The following is a 19,968-nucleotide window of genomic DNA, read 5'->3' as shown; positions in this document are numbered from 1 at the left end:
CCTCGCTCGCTCTCTCCTGTCCTCTCTCGCTCGCTCGCTCCTGTCCTCGCTCGCTCGCTCGCTCTCTCCTGTCCTCTCTCTGCTCGCTCGCTCTGTCCTGCTCCTCTCTCGCTCGCTCGCTCTCTCCTGTCCTCTCTCTGCTCGCTCGCTCTCTCCTGTCCTCGCTCTCTCCTGCTCGCTCGCTCTCCTGTCCTCGCTCGCTCCTGCTCGCTCTCTCCTGTCCTCGCTCGCTCTCTCCTGTCCTCTCTCGCTCGCTCGCTCTCTCCTGTCCTCTCTCGCTCGCTCGCTCTCTCCTGTCCTCTCTCGCTCGCTCGCTCTCTCCTGTCCTCTCTCGCTCGCTCGCTCTCTCCTGTCCTCTCTCGCTCGCTCGCTCTCTCCTGTCCTCTCTCGCTCGCTCGCTCTCTCCTGTCCTCTCTCGCTCGCTCGCTCTCTCCTGTCCTCTCTCGCTCGCTCGCTCTCTCCTGTCCTCTCTCTCTCCTGTCCTCGCTCGCTCCTCTCCTCTCTCGCTCGCTCGCTCTCTCCTGTCCTCTCTCTCCTCGCTCTCTCCTGTCCTCTCTCGCTCGCTCGCTCTCTCCTGTCCTCTCTCGCTCGCTCGCTCTCTCCTGTCCTCGCTCGCTCGCTCGCTCTCTCCTGTCCTCGCTCGCTCTCTCCTGTCCTCGCTCGCTCGCTCTCTCCTGTCCTCGCTCGCTCGCTCTCTCCTGTCCTCTCTCGCTCGCTCGCTCTCTCCTCCTCTCTCCTCTCTCTCGCTCGCTCGCTCTCTCCTGTCCTCGCTCGCTCGCTCGCTCTCTCCTGTCTCGCTCGCTCGCTCTCTCCTGTCCTCGCTCGCTCTCTCCTGTCCTCGCTCGCTCGCTCTGCTCGCTCTCGCTCTCTCCTGTCCTCGCTCGCTCGCTCTCTCCTGTCCTCTCGCTCGCTCGCTCTCTCCTGTCCTCTCTCGCTCGCTCGCTCTCCTGTCCTCGCTCGCTCGCTCGCTCTCTCCTGTCTCTCTCGCTCGCTCTCTCGCTCGCTCTCTCCTGTCCTCTCTCGCTCGCTCGCTCGCTCTCTCCTCTCCTGTCTCGCTCGCTCGCTCGCTCTCTCCTGTCCTCTCTCGCTCGCTCGCTCGCTCTCTCCTGTCCTCTCTCGCTCGCTCGCTCGCTCTCTCCTGTCCTCTCTCGCTCGCTCGCTCTCTCCTGTCCTCTCTCGCTCGCTCGCTCGCTCTCTCCTGTCCTCTCTCGCTCGCTCGCTCGCTCTCTCCTGTCCTCGCTCGCTCGCTCGCTCTCTCCTGTCCTCTCTCGCTCGCTCGCTCTCTCCTGTCCTCTCTCGCTCGCTCGCTCTCTCCTGCTCTCTCCTGTCCTCTGCTCGCTCGCTCTCTCCTGTCCTCGCTCGCTCGCTCTCTCCTGTCCTCGCTCGCTCTCTCCTGTCTCTCTCTCGCTCGCTCTCTCCTGTCCTCGCTCGCTCGCTCTCTCCTGTCCTCTCTCGCTCGCTCTCTCCTGTCCTCTCTCGCTCTGCTCGCTCTCTCCTGTCCTCTCTCGCTCTCTCCTGTCCTCTCTCGCTCGCTCGCTCTCTCCTGTCCTCTCTCGCTCTCTCCTGTCCTCTCTCGCTCTCTCCTGTCCTCGCTCGCTCTCTCCTGTCCTCTCTCGCTCGCTCGCTCTCTCCTGTCCTCTCTCGCTCGCTCGCTCTCTCCTGTCCTCGCTCGCTCGCTCTCTCCTGTCCTCTCTCGCTCGCTCGCTCTCTCCTGTCCTCTCTCGCTCGCTCGCTCTCTCCTGTCCTCTCCCGCTCGCTCTCTCCTGTCCTCTCTCGCTCGCTCGCTCTCTCCTGTCCTCTCCCGCTCGCTCGCTCTCTCTCTCCTGTCCTCGCTCGCTCGCTCTCTCCTGTCCTCTCTCGCTCTCTCCTGTCCTCTCTCGCTCTCTCCTGTCCTCTCTCGCTCGCTCGCTCTCTCCTGTCCTCTCTCGCTCGCTCGCTCGCTCTCTCCTGTCCTCTCTCCTGCTCGCTCGCTCTCTCCTGTCCTCTCTCGCTCGCTCGCTCTCTCCTGTCCTCTCTCGCTCGCTCTCTCCTGTCCTCTCTCGCTCGCTCGCTCTCTCCTGTCCTCGCTCGCTCGCTCTCTCCTGTCCTCGCTCGCTCGCTCTCTCCTGTCCTCGCTCGCTCGCTCTCTCCTGTCCTCGCTCGCTCGCTCTCTCCTGTCCTCTCTCGCTCGCTCTCTCCTGTCCTCGCTCGCTCGCTCTCTCCTGTCCTCGCTCGCTCGCTCTCTCCTGTCCTCTCTCGCTCGCTCTCTCCTGTCCTCGCTCGCTCGCTCGCTCTCTCCTGTCCTCTCTCGCTCTCTCCTGTCCTCTCTCGCTCGCTCGCTCTCTCCTGTCCTCTCTCGCTCGCTCGCTCTCTCCTGTCCTCTCTCGCTCGCTCGCTCTCTCCTGTCCTCTCTCGCTCGCTCGCTCTCTCCTGTCCTCTCTCGCTCGCTCGCTCTCTCCTGTCCTCTCTCGCTCGCTCTCTCCTGTCCTCTCTCGCTCGCTCGCTCTCTCCTGTCCTCGCTCGCTCGCTGTCTCCTGTCCTCTCTCGCTCGCTCGCTGTCTCCTGTCCTCTCTCGCTCGCTCGCTGTCTCCTGTCCTCTCTCGCTCGCTCGCTGTCTCCTGTCCTCGCTCGCTCGCTGTCTCCTGTCCTCTCTCGCTCGCTCGCTGTCTCCTGTCCTCGCTCGCTCTCTCCTGTCCTCGCTCGCTCTCTCCTGTGCTCGCTCGCTCTCTCTCTCCTGTCCTCGCTCGCGCTCTCTCTCCTGTCCTCGCTCGCTCGCTCTCTCTCCTGTCCTCGCTCGCTCGCTCTCTCTCTCTCCTGTCCTCGCTCGCTCGCTCTCTCTCTCTCTCCTGTCCTCGCTCGCTCGCTCTCTCTCTCTCTCCTGTCCTCGCTCGCTCGCTCGCTCTCTCTCTCTCTCCTGTCCTCGCTCGCTCGCTCTCTCTCCTGTCCTCGCTCGCTCTCTCTCTCTCTCTCTCCTGTCCTCGCTCGCTCTCTCTCTCTCTCCTGTCCTCGCTCGCTCGCTCTCTCTCCTGTCCTCGCTCGCGCTCTCTCTCCTGTCCTCGCTCGCGCTCTCTCTCCTGTCCTCGCTCGCGCTCTCTCTCCTGTCCTCGCTCGCGCTCTCTCTCCTGTCCTCGCTCGCGCTCTCTCTCCTGTCCTCGCTCGCTCTCTCTCCTGTCCTCGCTCGCGCTCTCTCTCCTGTCCTCGCTCGCGCTCTCTCTCCTGTCCTCGCTCGCGCTCTCTCTCCTGTCCTCGCTCGCGCTCTCTCTCCTGTCCTCGCTCGCGCTCTCTCTCCTGTCCTCGCTCGCGCTCTCTCTCCTGTGCTCGCTCGCTCGCTCTCTCTCTCCTGTCCTCGCTCGCTCGCTCTCTCTCTCCTGTCCTCGCTCGCTCGCTCTCTCTCTCCTGTGCTCGCTCGCTCGCTCTCTCTCTCCTGTGCTCGCTCGCTCGCTCTCTCTCTCCTGTCCTCGCTCGCTCGCTCTCTCTCTCCTGTGCTCGCTCGCTCGCTCTCTCTCTCTCCTGTGCTCGCTCGCTCGCTCTCTCTCTCTCCTGTGCTCGCTCGCTCTCTCTCTCTCTCTCTCCTGTCCTCGCTCGCTCGCTCTCTCTCTCTCTCCTGTCCTCGCTCGCTCTTTCCGTCCTCTCTCCTGTCCTCGCTCGCTCTTTCCGTCCTCTCTCCTGCACTCGCTCTCTCCTGTCCCCCCTCTCTCGTTCTGTGTGTGTGTGTGTTCTGTCATTCTCTGTCTGTATAGGAGGTGTCACAAGAGGGCTATGTCAATAGGGCCCAATCTCCTATGACCCCTGGGAAGCTCAACCATGAGGAGATGGGCCTCAGCCAGCAGGACAGACCCTCCAGTCTACCTGTAAGTCCACTTCAGTTTCTGAAAAACACCAGCAAGCACTGCACCACAAAATGTGCTGTAAGGCTACTTCACAACCACTGGAAACGCATACTGAACAGCACTCGAAATGCACGGCAAAATGTACTGAGGGAACTGCAACACACACACATCCAGGGTTTTAGTTTACTTCATTGACTGCAATTGGAATTGAGCTCAACCCTGAGGCACACACACTGCATCAGCCTACATTTTAAATATTTATTGCAGGGCAGGAGCCATGTCCTTAACACTTGTCAGGGCTGACATGACCTTTTGGGTCCTTGCCACTACTTTAACAAGACCCCAGGGCTTTAACTGGGACCATGGTGGGACTCAGACCCAGCACCATATTACCTGTAAAGTGCACTACTTTAACAAGACCCCAGGGCTTTAACTGGGACCACGGTGGGACTCAGACCCAGCACCATATTACCTGTAAAGTGCACTACTTTAACAAGACCCCAGGGCTTTAACTGGGACCACGGTGGGACTCAGACCCAGCACCATATTACCTGTAAAGTGCACTACTTTAACAAGACCCCAGGGCTTTAACTGGGACCACGGTGGGACTCAGACCCAGCACCATATTACCTGTAAAGTGCACTACTTTAACAAGACCCCAGGGCTTTAACTGGGACCACGGTGGGACTCAGACCCAGCACCATATTACCTGTAAAGTGCACTACTTTAACAAGACCACAGGGCATTAACTGGGACCATGGTGGGACTCAGACCCAGCACCATATTACCTGTAAAGTGCACTACTTTAACAAGACCACAGGGCATTAACTGGGACCACGGTGGGACTCAGACCCAGCACCATATTACCTGTAAAGTGCACTACTTTAACAAGACCCCAGGGCTTTAACTGGGACCATGGTGGGACTCAGACCCAGCACCAAATTACCTGTAAAGTGCACTACTTTAACAAGACCCCAGGGCTTTAACTGGGACCACGGTGGGACTCAGACCCAGCACCATATTACCTGTAAAGTGCACTACTTTAACAAGACCCCAGGGCTTTAACTGGGACCACGGTGGGACTCAGACCCAGCACCATATTACCTGTAAAGTGCACTACTTTAACAAGACCACAGGGCTTTAACTGGGACCACGGTGGGACTCAGACCCAGCACCATATTTCCTGTAAAGTGCACTACTTTAACAAGACCACAGGGCATTAACTGGGACCATGGTGGGACTCAGACCCAGCACCATATTACCTGTAAAGTGCACTACTTTAACAAGACCCCAGGGCTTTAACTGGGACCACGGTGGGACTCAGACCCAGCACCATATTACCTGTAAAGTGCACTACTTTAACAAGACCCCAGGGCTTTAACTGGGACCACGGTGGGACTCAGACCCAGCACCATATTACCTGTAAAGTGCACTACTTTAACAAGACCCCAGGGCTTTAACTGGGACCACGGTGGGACTCAGACCCAGCACCATATTACCTGTAATATTACCTGTAAAGTGCACTACTTTAACAAGACCACAGGGCTTTAACTGGGACCACGGTGGGACTCAGACCCAGCACCATATTACCTGTAAAGTGCACTACTTTAACAAGACCACAGGGCTTTAACTGGGACCATGGTGGGACTCAGACCCAGCACCATATTACCTGTAAAGTGCACTACTTTAACAAGACCACAGGGCATTAACTGGGACCACGGTGGGACTCAGACCCAGCACCATATTACCTGTAAAGTGCACTACTTTAACAAGACCCCAGGGCTTTAACTGGGACCATGGTGGGACTCAGACCCAGCACCAAATTACCTGTAAAGTGCACTACTTTAACAAGACCCCAGGGCTTTAACTGGGACCACGGTGGGACTCAGACCCAGCACCATATTACCTGTAAAGTGCACTACTTTAACAAGACCCCAGGGCTTTAACTGGGACCACGGTGGGACTCAGACCCAGCACCATATTACCTGTAAAGTGCACTACTTTAACAAGACCCCAGGGCTTTAACTGGGACCACGGTGGGACTCAGACCCAGCACCATATTACCTGTAAAGTGCACTACTTTAACAAGACCCCAGGGCTTTAACTGGGACCATGGTGGGACTCAGACCCAGCACCATATTACCTGTAAAGTGCACTACTTTAACAAGACCCCAGGGCTTTAACTGGGACCATGGTGGGACTCAGACCCAGCACCATATTACCTGTAAAGTGCACTACTTTAACAAGACCACAGGGCATTAACTGGGACCATGGTGGGACTCAGACCCAGCACCAAATTACCTGTAAAGTGCACTACTTTAACAAGACCCCAGGGCATTAACTGGGACCACGGTGGGACTCAGACCCAGCACCATATTACCTGTAAAGTGCACTACTTTAACAAGACCCCAGGGCTTTAACTGGGACCATGGTGGGACTCAGACCCAGCACCATATTACCTGTAATATTACCTGTAAAGTGCACTACTTTAACAAGACCCCAGGGCTTTAACTGGGACCACGGTGGGACTCAGACCCAGCACCATATTACCTGTAAAGTGCACTACTTTAACAAGACCACAGGGCTTTAACTGGGACCATGGTGGGACTCAGACCCAGCACCATATTACCTGTAAAGTGCACTACTTTAACAAGACCACAGGGCATTAACTGGGACCACGGTGGGACTCAGACCCAGCACCATATTACCTGTAAAGTGCACTACTTTAACAAGACCACAGGGCATTAACTGGGACCATGGTGGGACTCAGACCCAGCACCAAATTACCTGTAAAGTGCACTACTTTAACAAGACCACAGGGCATTAACTGGGACCACGGTGGGACTCAGACCCAGCACCATATTACCTGTAAAGTGCACTACTTTAACAAGACCACAGGGCTTTAACTGGGACCATGGTGGGACTCAGACCCAGCACCATATTACCTGTAATATTACCTGTAATATTACCTGTAAAGTGCACTACTTTTGAAGGTTCCATCTGGTCAGAAGTAGTGCACTATGGAATATATGGAGCCATTTTGGGAGTCAGATCTTAACTATACTTCTCTTCAGATGACACCAAGGGATTGGTTTTCCATACACAGATTAAGCTTAGTCCTGCACTATGTAGGGTGCCATTAGGGACTTGTCTGTAGTCGCTCTGGGCCAGTCTCCCACTAACACTGAGGGCTGGTTCTCTCTAGTCGCTCTGGGCCAGTCTCCCACTAACACTGAGGGCTGGTTCTCCATGGCTGTTGAGCTGACTGCCCACACAAACCTTATTTAGGCTGCTGTCTTATTGAGGAGGGTTGGAGAGAGCGAGGGTGCTGAAGGGCTCTCTTCAACCTTACTCCTCCTCATTCCCTGCTGCAGTCTCCTCTGTTCGGCCGTGTCTAAGTGCTCAACTGAGTCAGTCAGGGTGGGCCCACAGCTCTCTGTCAGTCGGAGCTCTTCCTCGTTGCTCCCATCCACTTATTTTTCCTTCCGTTTGACTGTCCATTTCATAGTTACTGATACAGCATTGTTTTGGATGTGGACATTAGAGGTCGAACGATTATGATTTTTGAACGCCGATACCGATTATTGGAGGACAAAAAAAGCAGACAATTACAACCATACTGAATGAACACTTATTTTAACTTAATATAATACATCAATCAAATCAATTTAGCCACAACTAAATAATGAAACATGTTCAATTTGGTTTAAATAATGCAAAAACAAAGTGTTGAAGAAGAAAGTAAAAGTGCAATATGTGCCATGTAAGAAAGCTAACGTTTAATTAAGTTCCTTGCTCAGAACATGAGAACATATGAAAGCTGGGGGTTCCTTTTAACATGAGTCTTCAATATTCCCAGGTAAGAAGTTTTAGGTTATAGTTATTATAGGAATTATAGGACTATTTCTCTCTATACCATTTGTATTTCATATACCTTTGACTATTGGATGTTCTTATAGGCACTTTAGTATTGCCAGTGTAACAGTATAGCTTCTGTCCCTCTCCTCGCCCCTACCTGGGCTCGAACCAGGAACACATCGACAACAGCCATCCTCGAAGCAGCGTTACCCATGCAGAGCAAGGGGAACAACTACTCCAAGTCTCAGAGCGAGTGACGTTTGAAACGCTATTAGCGCGCACCTCGCTAACTAGCTAGCCATTTCACACCGGTTACACCAGCCTTATCTCGGGAGTTGATAGGCTTGAATTCATAAACAGCAGAGCTGCTGGCAAAATGCACAAAAGTGCTGTTTGAATGAATGCTTATGAGCCTGCTGGTGCCCACCACCGCTCAGTCAGACTGCTCTATCAAATCATAGACTTAATTATAACATAACACACAGAAATATAAGCCTTAGTTTCCGTATTTTATCTAACGGGTGGCATCCATCAGTCTAAGTATTCCTTCCTTTCTGATACATTGCTCAAACTTTTAATGTTATGTCATAATGTTATGTCGTAATGTTATGTCGTAATGTTATGTCGTAATGTTATGTCATAATTACGTAAAATGCTGGCAAATTCGTTCGCAATGAGCCAGGCGGCCCAAACTGTTGCATATACCCTGACTCTGCGTGTAATGAACGCAAGAGAAGTTACACAATTTCACCTGGTTAACATTGCCTGCTAACCTGGATTTCTTTTAGCTAAATAAGCAGGTTTAAAAATATTTACTTCTGTGTATTGATTTTAAGAAAAGCATTGATGTTTATGGTTAGGTACATGTTGGAGCCACGACAGTCCTTTTTCACGAATGCGCACAGCACCGATTATATGCAACGCAGGACACGCTAGATAAACTAGTAATATCATCAACCATGTGTAGTTATAACTAGTGATTATGATTGATTAAGTGTAATGCTAGCTAGCAACTTACCTTGGCTTCTTACTGCATTCGCGTAACAGGCGGGCTCCTCGTGAGGCAGGTGGTTAGAGCGTTGGACTAGTTAACCGTAAGGTTGCAAGATTGAATCCCTGAGTTGACAAGGTACAAATCTGTCGTTCTGCCCTTGAACAAGACAGTTAACCCACTGTTCCTTGGCTGTCATTGAAAATAAGAATGTGTTCTTAACTGACTTGCCTTGTTAAATAAAGATTAAATTAAGGTGTAAAAAAAAACAGCAAAATCGGCGTCCAAAATGACTGGTTTCCGGTTGTTATGAAAACTTGAAATCATCCCTAATTAATCGGCCATTCAGATTCATCGGTCGACCTCTAGTGGACATGGCTGCGTTTCGGTGGTTCTCTTGCACCACTAAGTATGGCTAGAATAGATTTTCCCTCCCTTTCCTCTCTCATGCTCCTGAGAGGGAGAAATCATTATGGAAGTCGACTTAAGAGTAATTGCCGGATATTATTTAGGACAAGCGTGGCAGCTGAGAGATGTACGCACAGAATTTCAATGCTGGATTCGATTTCAAAGGGTAATTTGAATTGATCCTGTTTTGGTCTGGTGATTCTCTGGGGCAACATTCAGGCAGGGTTTAAAGATGCCATTGTTCGATGTGCTATAGATAGACAGCATGGGATTCAATCTGTGATGATGGCATATTGCCAGCCAGCTGTTTAAAAATAATCAGTTAATTATGCATTTGTCTCACATTGGAGTTCTCTCTTGTCCCTGGTGATGGTGTAAGTCATGCACTCTGTGCCTGATAAACGTGCGCGCGCGTGTGTGTGTGTGTGTGTGTGTGGAAAGCTAGTGGGTTAGTTGTTGACTTGTAGACATGCTGTGTGGTCTGCAGCTTTGGAAGGACGTATGTCATGTAGTGTGTGCAGGCAGAGACTCCTTCTATTTACAGTGTAAGTCACTCACTGTGTCATCAAGAAACAATGGCATAGGGAACCCCGCGAAGGAATGTAATATATATTGTTTTTTAGTGATTCACCAATATGACATTTTTGGCCGATATCTGATATTTTCCTTGCCCAAAAAACCTGATACCAATATTTAACATTTTAGCTGCCTTTTTAAGCATTCTAGTACAGTTCAATAGTTAACACACACATGGACACAGCGGTCTAAGGCACTGCATCTCAGTGCAAGAGGTGTCACTACAGTCCCTGGTTCGAATCCAGACTGTATCACATCCAGCCGTGGTTGGGAGTCCCATAGGGCGGCGCACAATTGACCCAGCGTCGTCCGGGTTTGGCCGGGGAAGGCCGTCATTGTAAATAAGAATTTGTTCTTAACTGACTTGCCTAGTTAAATACACACACCACACTGACAAAAGGGTTATTTTGTTGGAATTTACGATTATCCCCATTACCAGTAAAACCTATTTCTTTCACTTACTTGCTGTGCTGTTTCGTTGTTCATTTGTTCAGTCGTTTCATTCTCAACCAGAATTTCATCGTACGCAGTGAAGTTTCAGCTCTGTCTGTCAGTGGCCTCTCTTCCTCGGTGCGCACTGTTACTGTGTCCGTTTCCATCTTGTCCCGCTGTGTCTGTAACATTTCACGTAAACCCTGTTTCTTGTCTGCATCGAAGTAGCGGTCCTTGTACATAGCATCGAGCCTGGTGGCGACACAGTAGAGAATGCCGCCGAATTGCTTGTTCACAGCCTGCGTGGGCAGTTTTGTCAAGGACAACGGTTTCATTCGCCAATGTGGGCCAGTAAAAACACCCACCTCGTCGGGAAAAGGGGCAGCGTTGCACACTAGCTGCTAGCTGACTGGTTAGCATAGCATTGGCGAAGTCAGAATGGGCATGTGCTCTCCACTGTCATGTGACTGAATCGGTGGTGTTAGAATTAGGAATTCGAATACGAATACTACACTGAACAAAAATATAAACTTAATATAGTGTTTGTCCCATGAGCTGAAATGTTCCATACGCACATAAAGCTCACCTCAAATGTTGTGCACATTTGTTTACATCCCTGTCAGTTTTGTTGAACAGGCATTTTTTTTCTCCCCTTTTTCTCCCCAATTTCATGGTATCCAATTGTTTTTAGTAGCTACTATCTTGTCTCATCGCTACAACTCCCGTAAGGGCTCGGGAGAGACGAAGGTTGAAAGTCATGTGTCCTCCGATGCACAACCCAACCAAGCCGCACTGCTTCTTAACACAGCGCGCATCCAACCCGGAAGCCAGCCAATGTGCCGGAGGAAACACCGTGCACCTGGCAACCTTGGTTAGCGCGCACTGCGCCCGGCCCGCCACAGGAGTCGCTGGTGCGCGATGAGACCAGGACATCCCTACCGGCCAATCCCTCCCTAACCCGGACGACGCTAGGCCGATTGTGCGTCGCCCCACGGACTTCCCGGTCGCGGCCGGTTACGACAGAGCCTGCGCGCAAACTCAGAGTCTCTGGTGGCACAGCTGGCGCTGCAGTGCAGCGCCCTTAACCACTGCACCACCCGGGAGGCCCCTGAACAGGCATTTCAATGCCATGACAGGGTATCACATTTGCTGCAGGTGCAGTTGAGCTTATTTCTCGAGTCAGTTACTCGAATGGAGCTAACTAGTATATTCAGGTTTCAAACATGTTCTCAAATCCCATTGATATGACAACCAGCACATTCATGAGCATGAAATATGACTTTCCTCAGTACGAAATCCTCGACGACCCACGGTGCTGTTAGACTCCGCTTGCTCATGGGGCTGATATCGCTGGTCCAAATGTCAGTTGTGGAGCTCATAGCAGTGGCGTTATTACTGTGTAACTCCATTATGACAACATCTGAAAAATAGTACCGGGGGGGAAAAAAAGTGTGCCGGTGCTCGACTAGTCACCAAAAGCCAACATCTCTCACGACCGAGAACGGTTGATTGTCAAGGGCAATTCCATTATCTTGGCTTTAATGGATTTCACCTTTTGAGTTGTCTTGCTGAAATGTTCTTACTCTTTCAAATGACTGTTTGACTTGTTGACTGTTGATCCACACAGCAGACATTGTGGGCTAGGTTAGGAATGCTGTGTTGCACGTGTAGGGCAACATTACGTCATGTACCTCCGTTCTATATGAAGATGTTCTCATCTATCTGTGTTCTATAGGTATGCACGTCAGCTTTGACTTCGGGTTAAACTAGACATCGGGCCGATACCGATGCTGGCATTTTTAGCTAATATCGACCGATTCTGATATGTTCACCGATATATCGTGCATCATAATAAAAAATAAAAAAACTGTTTAGTTCACAGTTGCTTGCGTGCTCACAGGTAGTATTACGGTAATATTCTGCAGGGAACTTTCTAACCCTGTCCACACTTTCATATTTGTCTCTGACTACCACAGGTAATTGTGTTGAAAGTCTGTGTAGACCAGACCAGCATGCTGGTGAAGAGTGGCTCTGAAAAGAGTGAATAGGTACTATACTTCCAATGCTACTGCCGAGTCCTCTCATTGGGCCGAGTCCTAATCAGATATAGCAGTCATCCCACCCTCAAGGTATGAAATGTCTATAAGTGTAGTGTGGTTCACCCTCGCCACCCCCCCTTCTGCCGCTCTCCCCCTCTGCCGCTGGTGTTGCCATGGCAACGGGGCCGAGGAAACGGCCTCCTCAGAAATATGCATATTCTAGCAACTGATTATGTACTAATCACATTCTACTAATGGAACGTATTCTTGTCATCCCTCCACAGATTCACCTGTTTAGATTTGAGTATTGTGTCAATTGAGCCCGACTGTGGTGCGTCATATAGACGGAGACCAGTGTATTTTAGCAATACATTTTTATTTTCACCGCATTCTAGTTTTCTTACTGCTATTAATACGATTTTGCGTCAATATTCCCAGTGGAAGTCTGTGATTGGGTGCTTCTGCTGTTTTGGACACGATGGAACATGATTGGTATTAGAGTTCACAGTCAGTTTTTTGTTTTCAAGTGTCACACATTTTAATTGAATTCCTGTGAAATGTGACATGATATTTAACTCTCTCGGGAACTGGCATTTCATCTTTGTTTTCTTCTCAAGCCGTAATCAAATCCGCTTCGTCTTTCCCCGGCGCCATTGTAAACAGGCCAAGCTGGATGCTCAATCAGGATCCAGGAGGGAGGCAGCGAGGCTTTGATCAGTGCCCGTAAATCTTTTTGAAGAGTACCCCCCGCCCCCAATTTGAGACGCAAACTGCCTCACCCTGGAGACATGGCTTCCCTTAAAACGCTGTTAATGCCCCCCCATTTTTTGGGATTTCCGTAAATATATGATAAAAGACGACTTGAGTGTGGTTGCTTCAAAGCTCAGGGTGGTTGAAAAAAATTGGTTCTGTGGTGTTTACTCAATTCTGCCTAAGCTACACCTTACAAATATTTCCCGAAAAATGATTTTCCATACATCGCAAAGCAAGTGTGTGAACATCAACATTGTTGGGAATGTATGCCCATTGCCCAAGTTCACTAAATGATTTCCCAGCACTGTTTCATAGGAGAGGCCGGAGTGGAGTCGGGACTGTTTGGTGCGCTCCGACGTAGTTAAACTACATGGTATCCTACAACCATCCAGGCCTTTCTATAGCTGGGCGCTGTATCAGAGATGGCCTGTGGCAAATACCACACTATTCAAATCTCATGTTATTTGTCACATATAACTGCAACAGGTGTAGACCTTACAGTAAAATGCTTATTTACAAGCCCTTAACCAACAATGCAGTTTTAAGAAAAAAAGTGTTAAAGTATTTACTAAAAACAAAAAGCATCACATTACATGGGGAATAGGATTCCATTGGAGGCCTAAATCAGAGATGGTGAGCACGATGCCCCACTGCAGATCCTCCACACTCCTCCAAAGACTGAGTAGTCTCCTGACACACACAGCCTTCCGCTATTCCATTTAGGACAGCCGAAGGGCCTGGCTTTAGCTGAATGTTGTTGCAGGTGGCAGGCAGCTCTCTATAAGCTGGGAGGTTTGGTTTCTTGCCTGTTGCGGCAGAAAGCCCAGATTTGCGTTGTAATCTTGTCCTGATGCCTGTGTTATTAGAACAGCTCCTACGCAGTGCTGCTCTGGGCTTTCTCTCACACACACACGTGGCAGGCTTTCAGACCCCACCATATGATTGACACCAAGCTGGAGCGCTGGACCCAACGCCAGGCCTCGTGTGTGTTTGTCATAGTAGTGTATGAGTTTTTCCAGTATGACCCTGAGATTGCTTCACAGCCCCAGAATGTTTTTTCTACCTCTCAATGCTCTTTTATTTTATTTGTTTCTTTAACCTTTATTTAACTAGTCAGTTAAGAACAAATTCTTATTTATAATGATGGCCTAGGAACAGTGGGTTAACTGCCTTGTTCATGTGGTAGAACGACAGATTTTTACCTTGTCAGCTCGGGATTCAATCTAGCAGCCTTTTGGTTACTAGTCCAACGCTCTAACCACTAGGTTACCTGCCGCCCCACATGTCTTGCGTGTGATAACAGGCAGGCCATGACGTATTTACAATCAGAAATGGAGCTAGAGCTATTTGTTGAGGTGCTCACCTAACAAGAGAATTCAGTGTGTTTCCATCAATGACCATGATGGAATAGATATGCCACAATACCCCAGACCTTTTTGGCTATATAGTAGAATGGAGGCAACAGTGCTGTATAGTGGATCTAGCCCATAAGCAGAGTTATGACCTGCAATAGAAGGTTGATTTATGACGTGATGTAAGTGTCACATGGGTGAGCTGCTATTTAATACCGGTATAAAATATGTATAAATCTGAAACACTGACCATTAAATGGAACACATTTCCAGGCAGAGAATGCGTGTAATTTTGGCTAGATGGTCGTGTCTATATGACCACTTTACACATGGCTGCTTCAGTGATAAACCAGTGAAATTTTGCTCTACCAACCAATAACAACCTGGCTTTTGTTTCAAGAAAAATTCCTAGTCTGCCACAAAACTCATGATGAATCATTATGGTTCATTGATTCACCAGTGGTGTTTAAGTATGAACCAATTGTGGAAGAAATGTGCACTTTATTGGGAAAAGGCTGAGAGACTAGATGGATCTTAGTAAATCACTCCTGTTTGCATCCCAAATGTCACCATATTCCCAATAAAGTGCACTACTTTTGACCAGAGCCGTATGGTTAGTGTACTAAATAGGGATTAGGGTACCATTTGGGAGGCTTTCTCTGTTTTATAGACCTGAAGGCAAGCAGCAGAAGCCACAAATCCCAGGGTGTCGGCAGCTCCTTTAAAGTTTTAGTCTTAAATACATTTCTGATTTAAAGGTCTTAAGTCTTAAAATGTTTTAAATTCAGTTTTCAAAGGTCTTAAATGTTAGAGATGACTACAGTGTTTCCGTTATATTGTGCCTCTGTTAAATTGTTGCCACCACGGGAAAAAATGATTTAGTTTTTTTAAACATCAGATAATACTAGAGGCGCACTTTCAAGATGTTAGAGAGCATTCCAACCACGTTGCTGGGAAGCATTCCAACCACGTTGCTGGGAAGCATTCCAACCACGTTGCTGGGAAGCATTCCAACCACGTTGCTGGGAAGCATTCCAACCACGTTGCTGGGAAGCGTTCCAACCACGTTGCTGGGAAGCGTTCCAACCACGTTGCTGGGAAGCGTTCCAACCACGTTGCTGGGTGGCGTTCCAACCACGTTGCTGGGAAGCGTTCCAACCACGTTGCTGGGAAGCGTTCCAACCACGTTGCTGGGAAGCGTTCCAACCACGTTGCTGGGGAGCGTTCCAACCACGTTGCTGGGGAGCGTTCCAACCACGTTGCTGGGGAGCGTTCCAACCACGTTGCTGGGGAGCGTTCCAACCACGTTGCTGGGGAGCGTTCCAACCACGTGGCTGGGGAGCGTTCCAACCACGTGGCTGGGGAGCGTTCCAACCACGTTGCTGGGGAGCGTTCCAACCACGTTGCTGGGGAGCGTTCCAACCACGTTGCTGGGGAGCGTTCCAACCACGTTGCTGGGGAGCGTTCCAACCACGTTGCTGGGGAGCGTTCCAACCACGTGGTTGGCGGGAGCTCTGTGTGTACAGGGCATGTGCCAGTGCAATTCGGGTCGTTGAGAGAGGGAGAGTGCAAGGTAGCCTATACAACTTTCTAGATAACAAAACTAACTAGAGCTGGGACGATGAACTAAAAATGATCGACACGGTCATTGCCCTCCTCTTACCAGAGCAAGAGGCTTATGTCAGTGATTAGACTACACAATGCTCCTGCAGATTTTTGGGTTCTAAACTATTATTTGGTCAACAGTAATGTGCATTAACCTGATTTCTACAATTAAAGTTTATAATGTTATTTTATTTGGATCCCCATTAGCTGACTCCAATGGCGACAGCTAGTCTTACTGGGTCCCGACACAAAATGAAAATGTCCATTAAAGATAAGGCTTTACAATTGACATACATTTAAAAACATGAACATGGAATCTGTGTGATGGTATCTGCCCTGTTTCTCTGCTGGCTCTCACTCCCTCCCCCTTGGTACACGGCGTGAGGGAGAGATGCATTTTGAGAAGCACAAGCATACTGACAGACTGTTTTTAGAACAACTACTGTTAAAAAGAGGACTCTCAGCTTTGTGTGTATAACCATAATTTCTCAATTGTCAATATAGAGGAAATGACACCACTTTTCAAATTAACTATATCATTGAGATGACAGTGAATACAGTAAGTAGCCTAGTGGTTAGAGCGTTGGGCCAGTAACCGAAAGATTGCTGGATCGAATCCCTGAGCTGACAAGGTAAAAATCTGACGTTCTGCCCCTGAACAAGGCAGTTAACCCACTGTTCCTAGGCCGTCATTGTAAATAAGAATTAGTTCTTAACTGACTTGCCTAGTTAAATGAAAAAATATAGGCCTACCAATGGCATGACTATGTAGCATCAGATAGTTGGCAATCTAGCTAATGTGGTTTGAGTTCCCACTTCCTCAGGTGGTAAATTATGTTGCATAGCCAATGTGCACAAAAAACTTGCAGGCAAATTAATCTCTAAAGAGCCAAACATATTTCTGGTTCCTATTTTGACGTGTTGCACATCAAAATATCCATTATGCATTCCCTGTCTTACTTGGCCCTGGAAAAGGTCAGTCTAGAGCCCTCCTGCTTAGCTATCTTGTGAAGGACAGTTTTGCCATTTGATACCATATTCACTGAATGAGGTAATTATTTCATTAGAACTGTTGGTTATAGGCTGTTTTAATGTTGGATTATAAACTGGGTGGGTCGAGCCCTGAATGCTGATTGGCTGACGGCCGTGGTATATCACAGTGTACCACGGGTATGACAAAACATTTATTTTTACTGCTCTAATTATGCTGGTAACCAGTTTATAATAGCAGTAAGGCACCACGGGGGTCTGTGGTATATGACCATTATTCCACGGCTAAGGGCTGTATCCAAGCACTCTGCGTTGCGTCGTGCAAAAGAACATTGTTTAGCCGTGGTATATTGGCCATAACCCCCCCCGCACCTCCAGGAGAGTTACTGGGTGTGGAGACTTTAGTTCCATCCCTACTCTAACACACCAGACCTCACCAGGACCTTGTTAAATGAAAGGTTGAGCCATTTTCAATGTTATATATTTTTTTTGTGATCTATCAATTCCCGGGGTCATTTCTTGTTTTCCATGTGTATCTGAGTTATTGGTGTTCAAGCGGCAGGAGCGTTGGACTAGTAACCGGAAGGTTGCAAGTTCAAATCCCCGAGCTGACAAGGTACTGACAAGGTATCTGTCGCTCTGCCCCTGAACAGGCAGTTAACCCACTGTTCCTAGGCCGTCATTGAAAATAAGAATTTGTTCTTAACTGACTTGCCTCGTTAAATAAAGGTTTTAAAAAAAGCAGGCAGAAATGCGTCCGGTATGACGTAGCACCGTGATGGTCTCTCACTATATTGGGAGTTAATAAGAATATGACTTAGATGGTGAAACCATCGATCATATACAGTATATCACAAAAGTGAGTACACCCCTCACATTTTTGTAAATATTTGAGTATATCTTTTCATGTGACAACACTGAAGAAATGACACTTTGCTACAATGTAAAGTAGTGTGTACAGCTTGTATAACAGTGTAAATTAGCTGTCCCCTCAAAATAACTCAACACACAGCCATTAATGTCTAAACCGCTGGCAACAAAAGTGAGTACACCCCTAAGTGAAAATGTCCAAATTGTGCACAAAGTGTCTATTTTGTGTGGCCACTCATTTTCCAGCACTGCCTTAACCCTTTTGGGCATGGAGTTCACCAGAGCTTCTCATGTTGCCACTGGAGTCCTCTTCCACTCCTCCATGACAACATCACGGAGCTGGTGGATGTTAGAGACCTTGCACTCCTCCACCTTCCGTTTGAGGATGCCCCACAGATGCTCAATAGGTTTTAGGTCTGGAGACATGCTTGGCCAGTCCATCACCTTTACCCTCAGCTTCTTTAGCAAGGCAGTGGTCGTCTTGGAGGTGTGTTTGGGGTCATTATCATGTTGGAATACTGCTCTGCGGCCCAGTCTCCGAAGGGAGGGGATCATGCTCTGCTTCAGTATGTCACAGTACATGTTGGCATTCATGGTTCCCTCAATGAACTGTAGCTCCCCAGTGCCGGCAGCACTCATGCAGCCCCAGACCATGACACTCCCACCACCATGCTTGACTGTAGGCAAGACACACTTGTCTTTGTACTCCTCACCTGGTTGCCGCCACACACGCTTGACACCATCTGAACCAAATAAGTTTATCTTGGTGTCATCAGACCACAGGACATGGTTCCAGTAATCCATGTCCTTAGTCTGCTTGTCTTCAGCAAACTGTTTGCGGACTTTCTTGTGCATCATCTTTAGAAGAGGCTTCCTTCTGGGACGACAGCCATGCAGACCAATTTGATGCAGTGTACGACGTATGAGCACTGACAGGCTGACCCCCCACCCCTTCAACCTATGCAGCAAAGCTGGCAGCACTCATACGTCTATTTCCCAAAGACAACCTCTGGATATGACGCTGAGCACGTGCACTCAACTTCTATGGTCGACCATGGCGAGGCCTGTTCTGAGTGGAACCTGTCCAGTTAAACCGCTGTATGGTCTTGACCACCGTGCTGCAGCTCAGTTTCAGGGTCTTGGCAATCTTCTTATAGCCCAGGCCATCTTTATGTAGAGCAACAATTATTTTTTTCAGATCCTCAGAGCTCTTTGCCATGAGGTGCCATGTTGAACTTCCAGTGACCATTCAGTATGAGGGAGTGTGAGAGCGATGACACCAAATTTAACACACCTGCTACCCATTCACACCTGAGACCTTGTAACACGACACCGGGGAGGGAAAATGGCTAGTTGGGCCCACTTTGGACATTTTCACTTAGGGGTGTAATCACTTTTGTTGCCAGCGGTTTAGACATTAATGGCTGTGTGTTGAGTTATTGAGGGGACAGCAAATGTACACTGTTATACAAGCTGTACACTCACTACTTTACATTGTAGCAAAGTGTCATTTCTTCAGTGTTGTCACATGAAAAGATATACTCAAATATTTACAAAAATGTGAGGGGTGTACTCACTTTTGTGATATACTGTATGTCAGATTTCAATACTGCCGATGTCAACTTGGGAGGATGTCTTTTCTCGAATCAGCCATTGATCATATTTTAGCAATATTCCTACCTGGGGAAGTTGAATTGAACTGAGGGTGTAGCACATTTCTTCTGTTTGTCTGCCTCCTTCATCCAGGGTGCGTTGCATGGTGCCGTTGCCAGAGGTAGAAAGGAGATGGGAATGCAATGAATGAAGGAACATATAACGCCCCACCCAGTAGACTGTTGACCAATCTCATTCACGCTTTCATGCTGCGTCACGCGGTTGCTAAGCTAATCGTCACGCAATCCCTTCTAAAAGTCAGTGTATATGTCGAAGCGTGCCTATTTTCCTAAAGTACGTTATGCCACGATTCCAAAGCTATACGGTACTACAGATGGCAAGTTAATTATCCCACATCTTGGAAAAGATTTGTTATGTTGTACTTTTTGTTTATGAAATTTGTGCTAATGTTGGGTTTTGGGGCTAGTGCCCAATAGACTCCCATTCACCCCTTGAAGGAGAATGCTCCTTGTCCCAGAATGCACCCGCGGCCCATTGAGACAGCATGAGCAACGTTTCCCATCTCTTCAAAAGTATATCTGCCGTCGTGAATGTTAGACTCCACTTAAGCCCTGGTATCATATAAACACACGTAAAATATGAAAATATTTGTAGAATTGCAGTAAATGTGC

At 48.9% G+C, this 19,968-nt stretch overlaps 1 protein-coding gene across 5 annotated transcripts in view; it reads left to right on the top strand.

The window, feature by feature from the left end:
* The window catches only part of LOC112249993 (AT-rich interactive domain-containing protein 1B), a 92,450-nt gene that overhangs the window by 24,586 nt on the left and 47,896 nt on the right, over positions 1-19,968 (top strand). For 3 of the 5 annotated variants that reach the window (XM_024419774.2, XM_024419776.2, XM_024419773.2), the window contains exon 4: positions 3,720-3,830. The exons of the other annotated variants lie outside the window; for them this stretch is intronic. In XM_024419774.2, coding sequence (XP_024275542.1) covers positions 3,720-3,830 — 111 coding nt within the window. The remainder of the gene's footprint in view (positions 1-3,719; positions 3,831-19,968) is intronic. 5 annotated transcript variants of the gene reach the window in all.

The sequence above is a fragment of the Oncorhynchus tshawytscha genome, linkage group LG05 (assembly GCF_018296145.1).
Source record: "Oncorhynchus tshawytscha isolate Ot180627B linkage group LG05, Otsh_v2.0, whole genome shotgun sequence".
Classification (NCBI taxonomy): Eukaryota; Metazoa; Chordata; class Actinopteri; order Salmoniformes; family Salmonidae; genus Oncorhynchus; species Oncorhynchus tshawytscha.
Note: the sequence above shows the minus strand (reverse complement) of the source record. Positions and strands in the feature narration are given on the sequence as shown.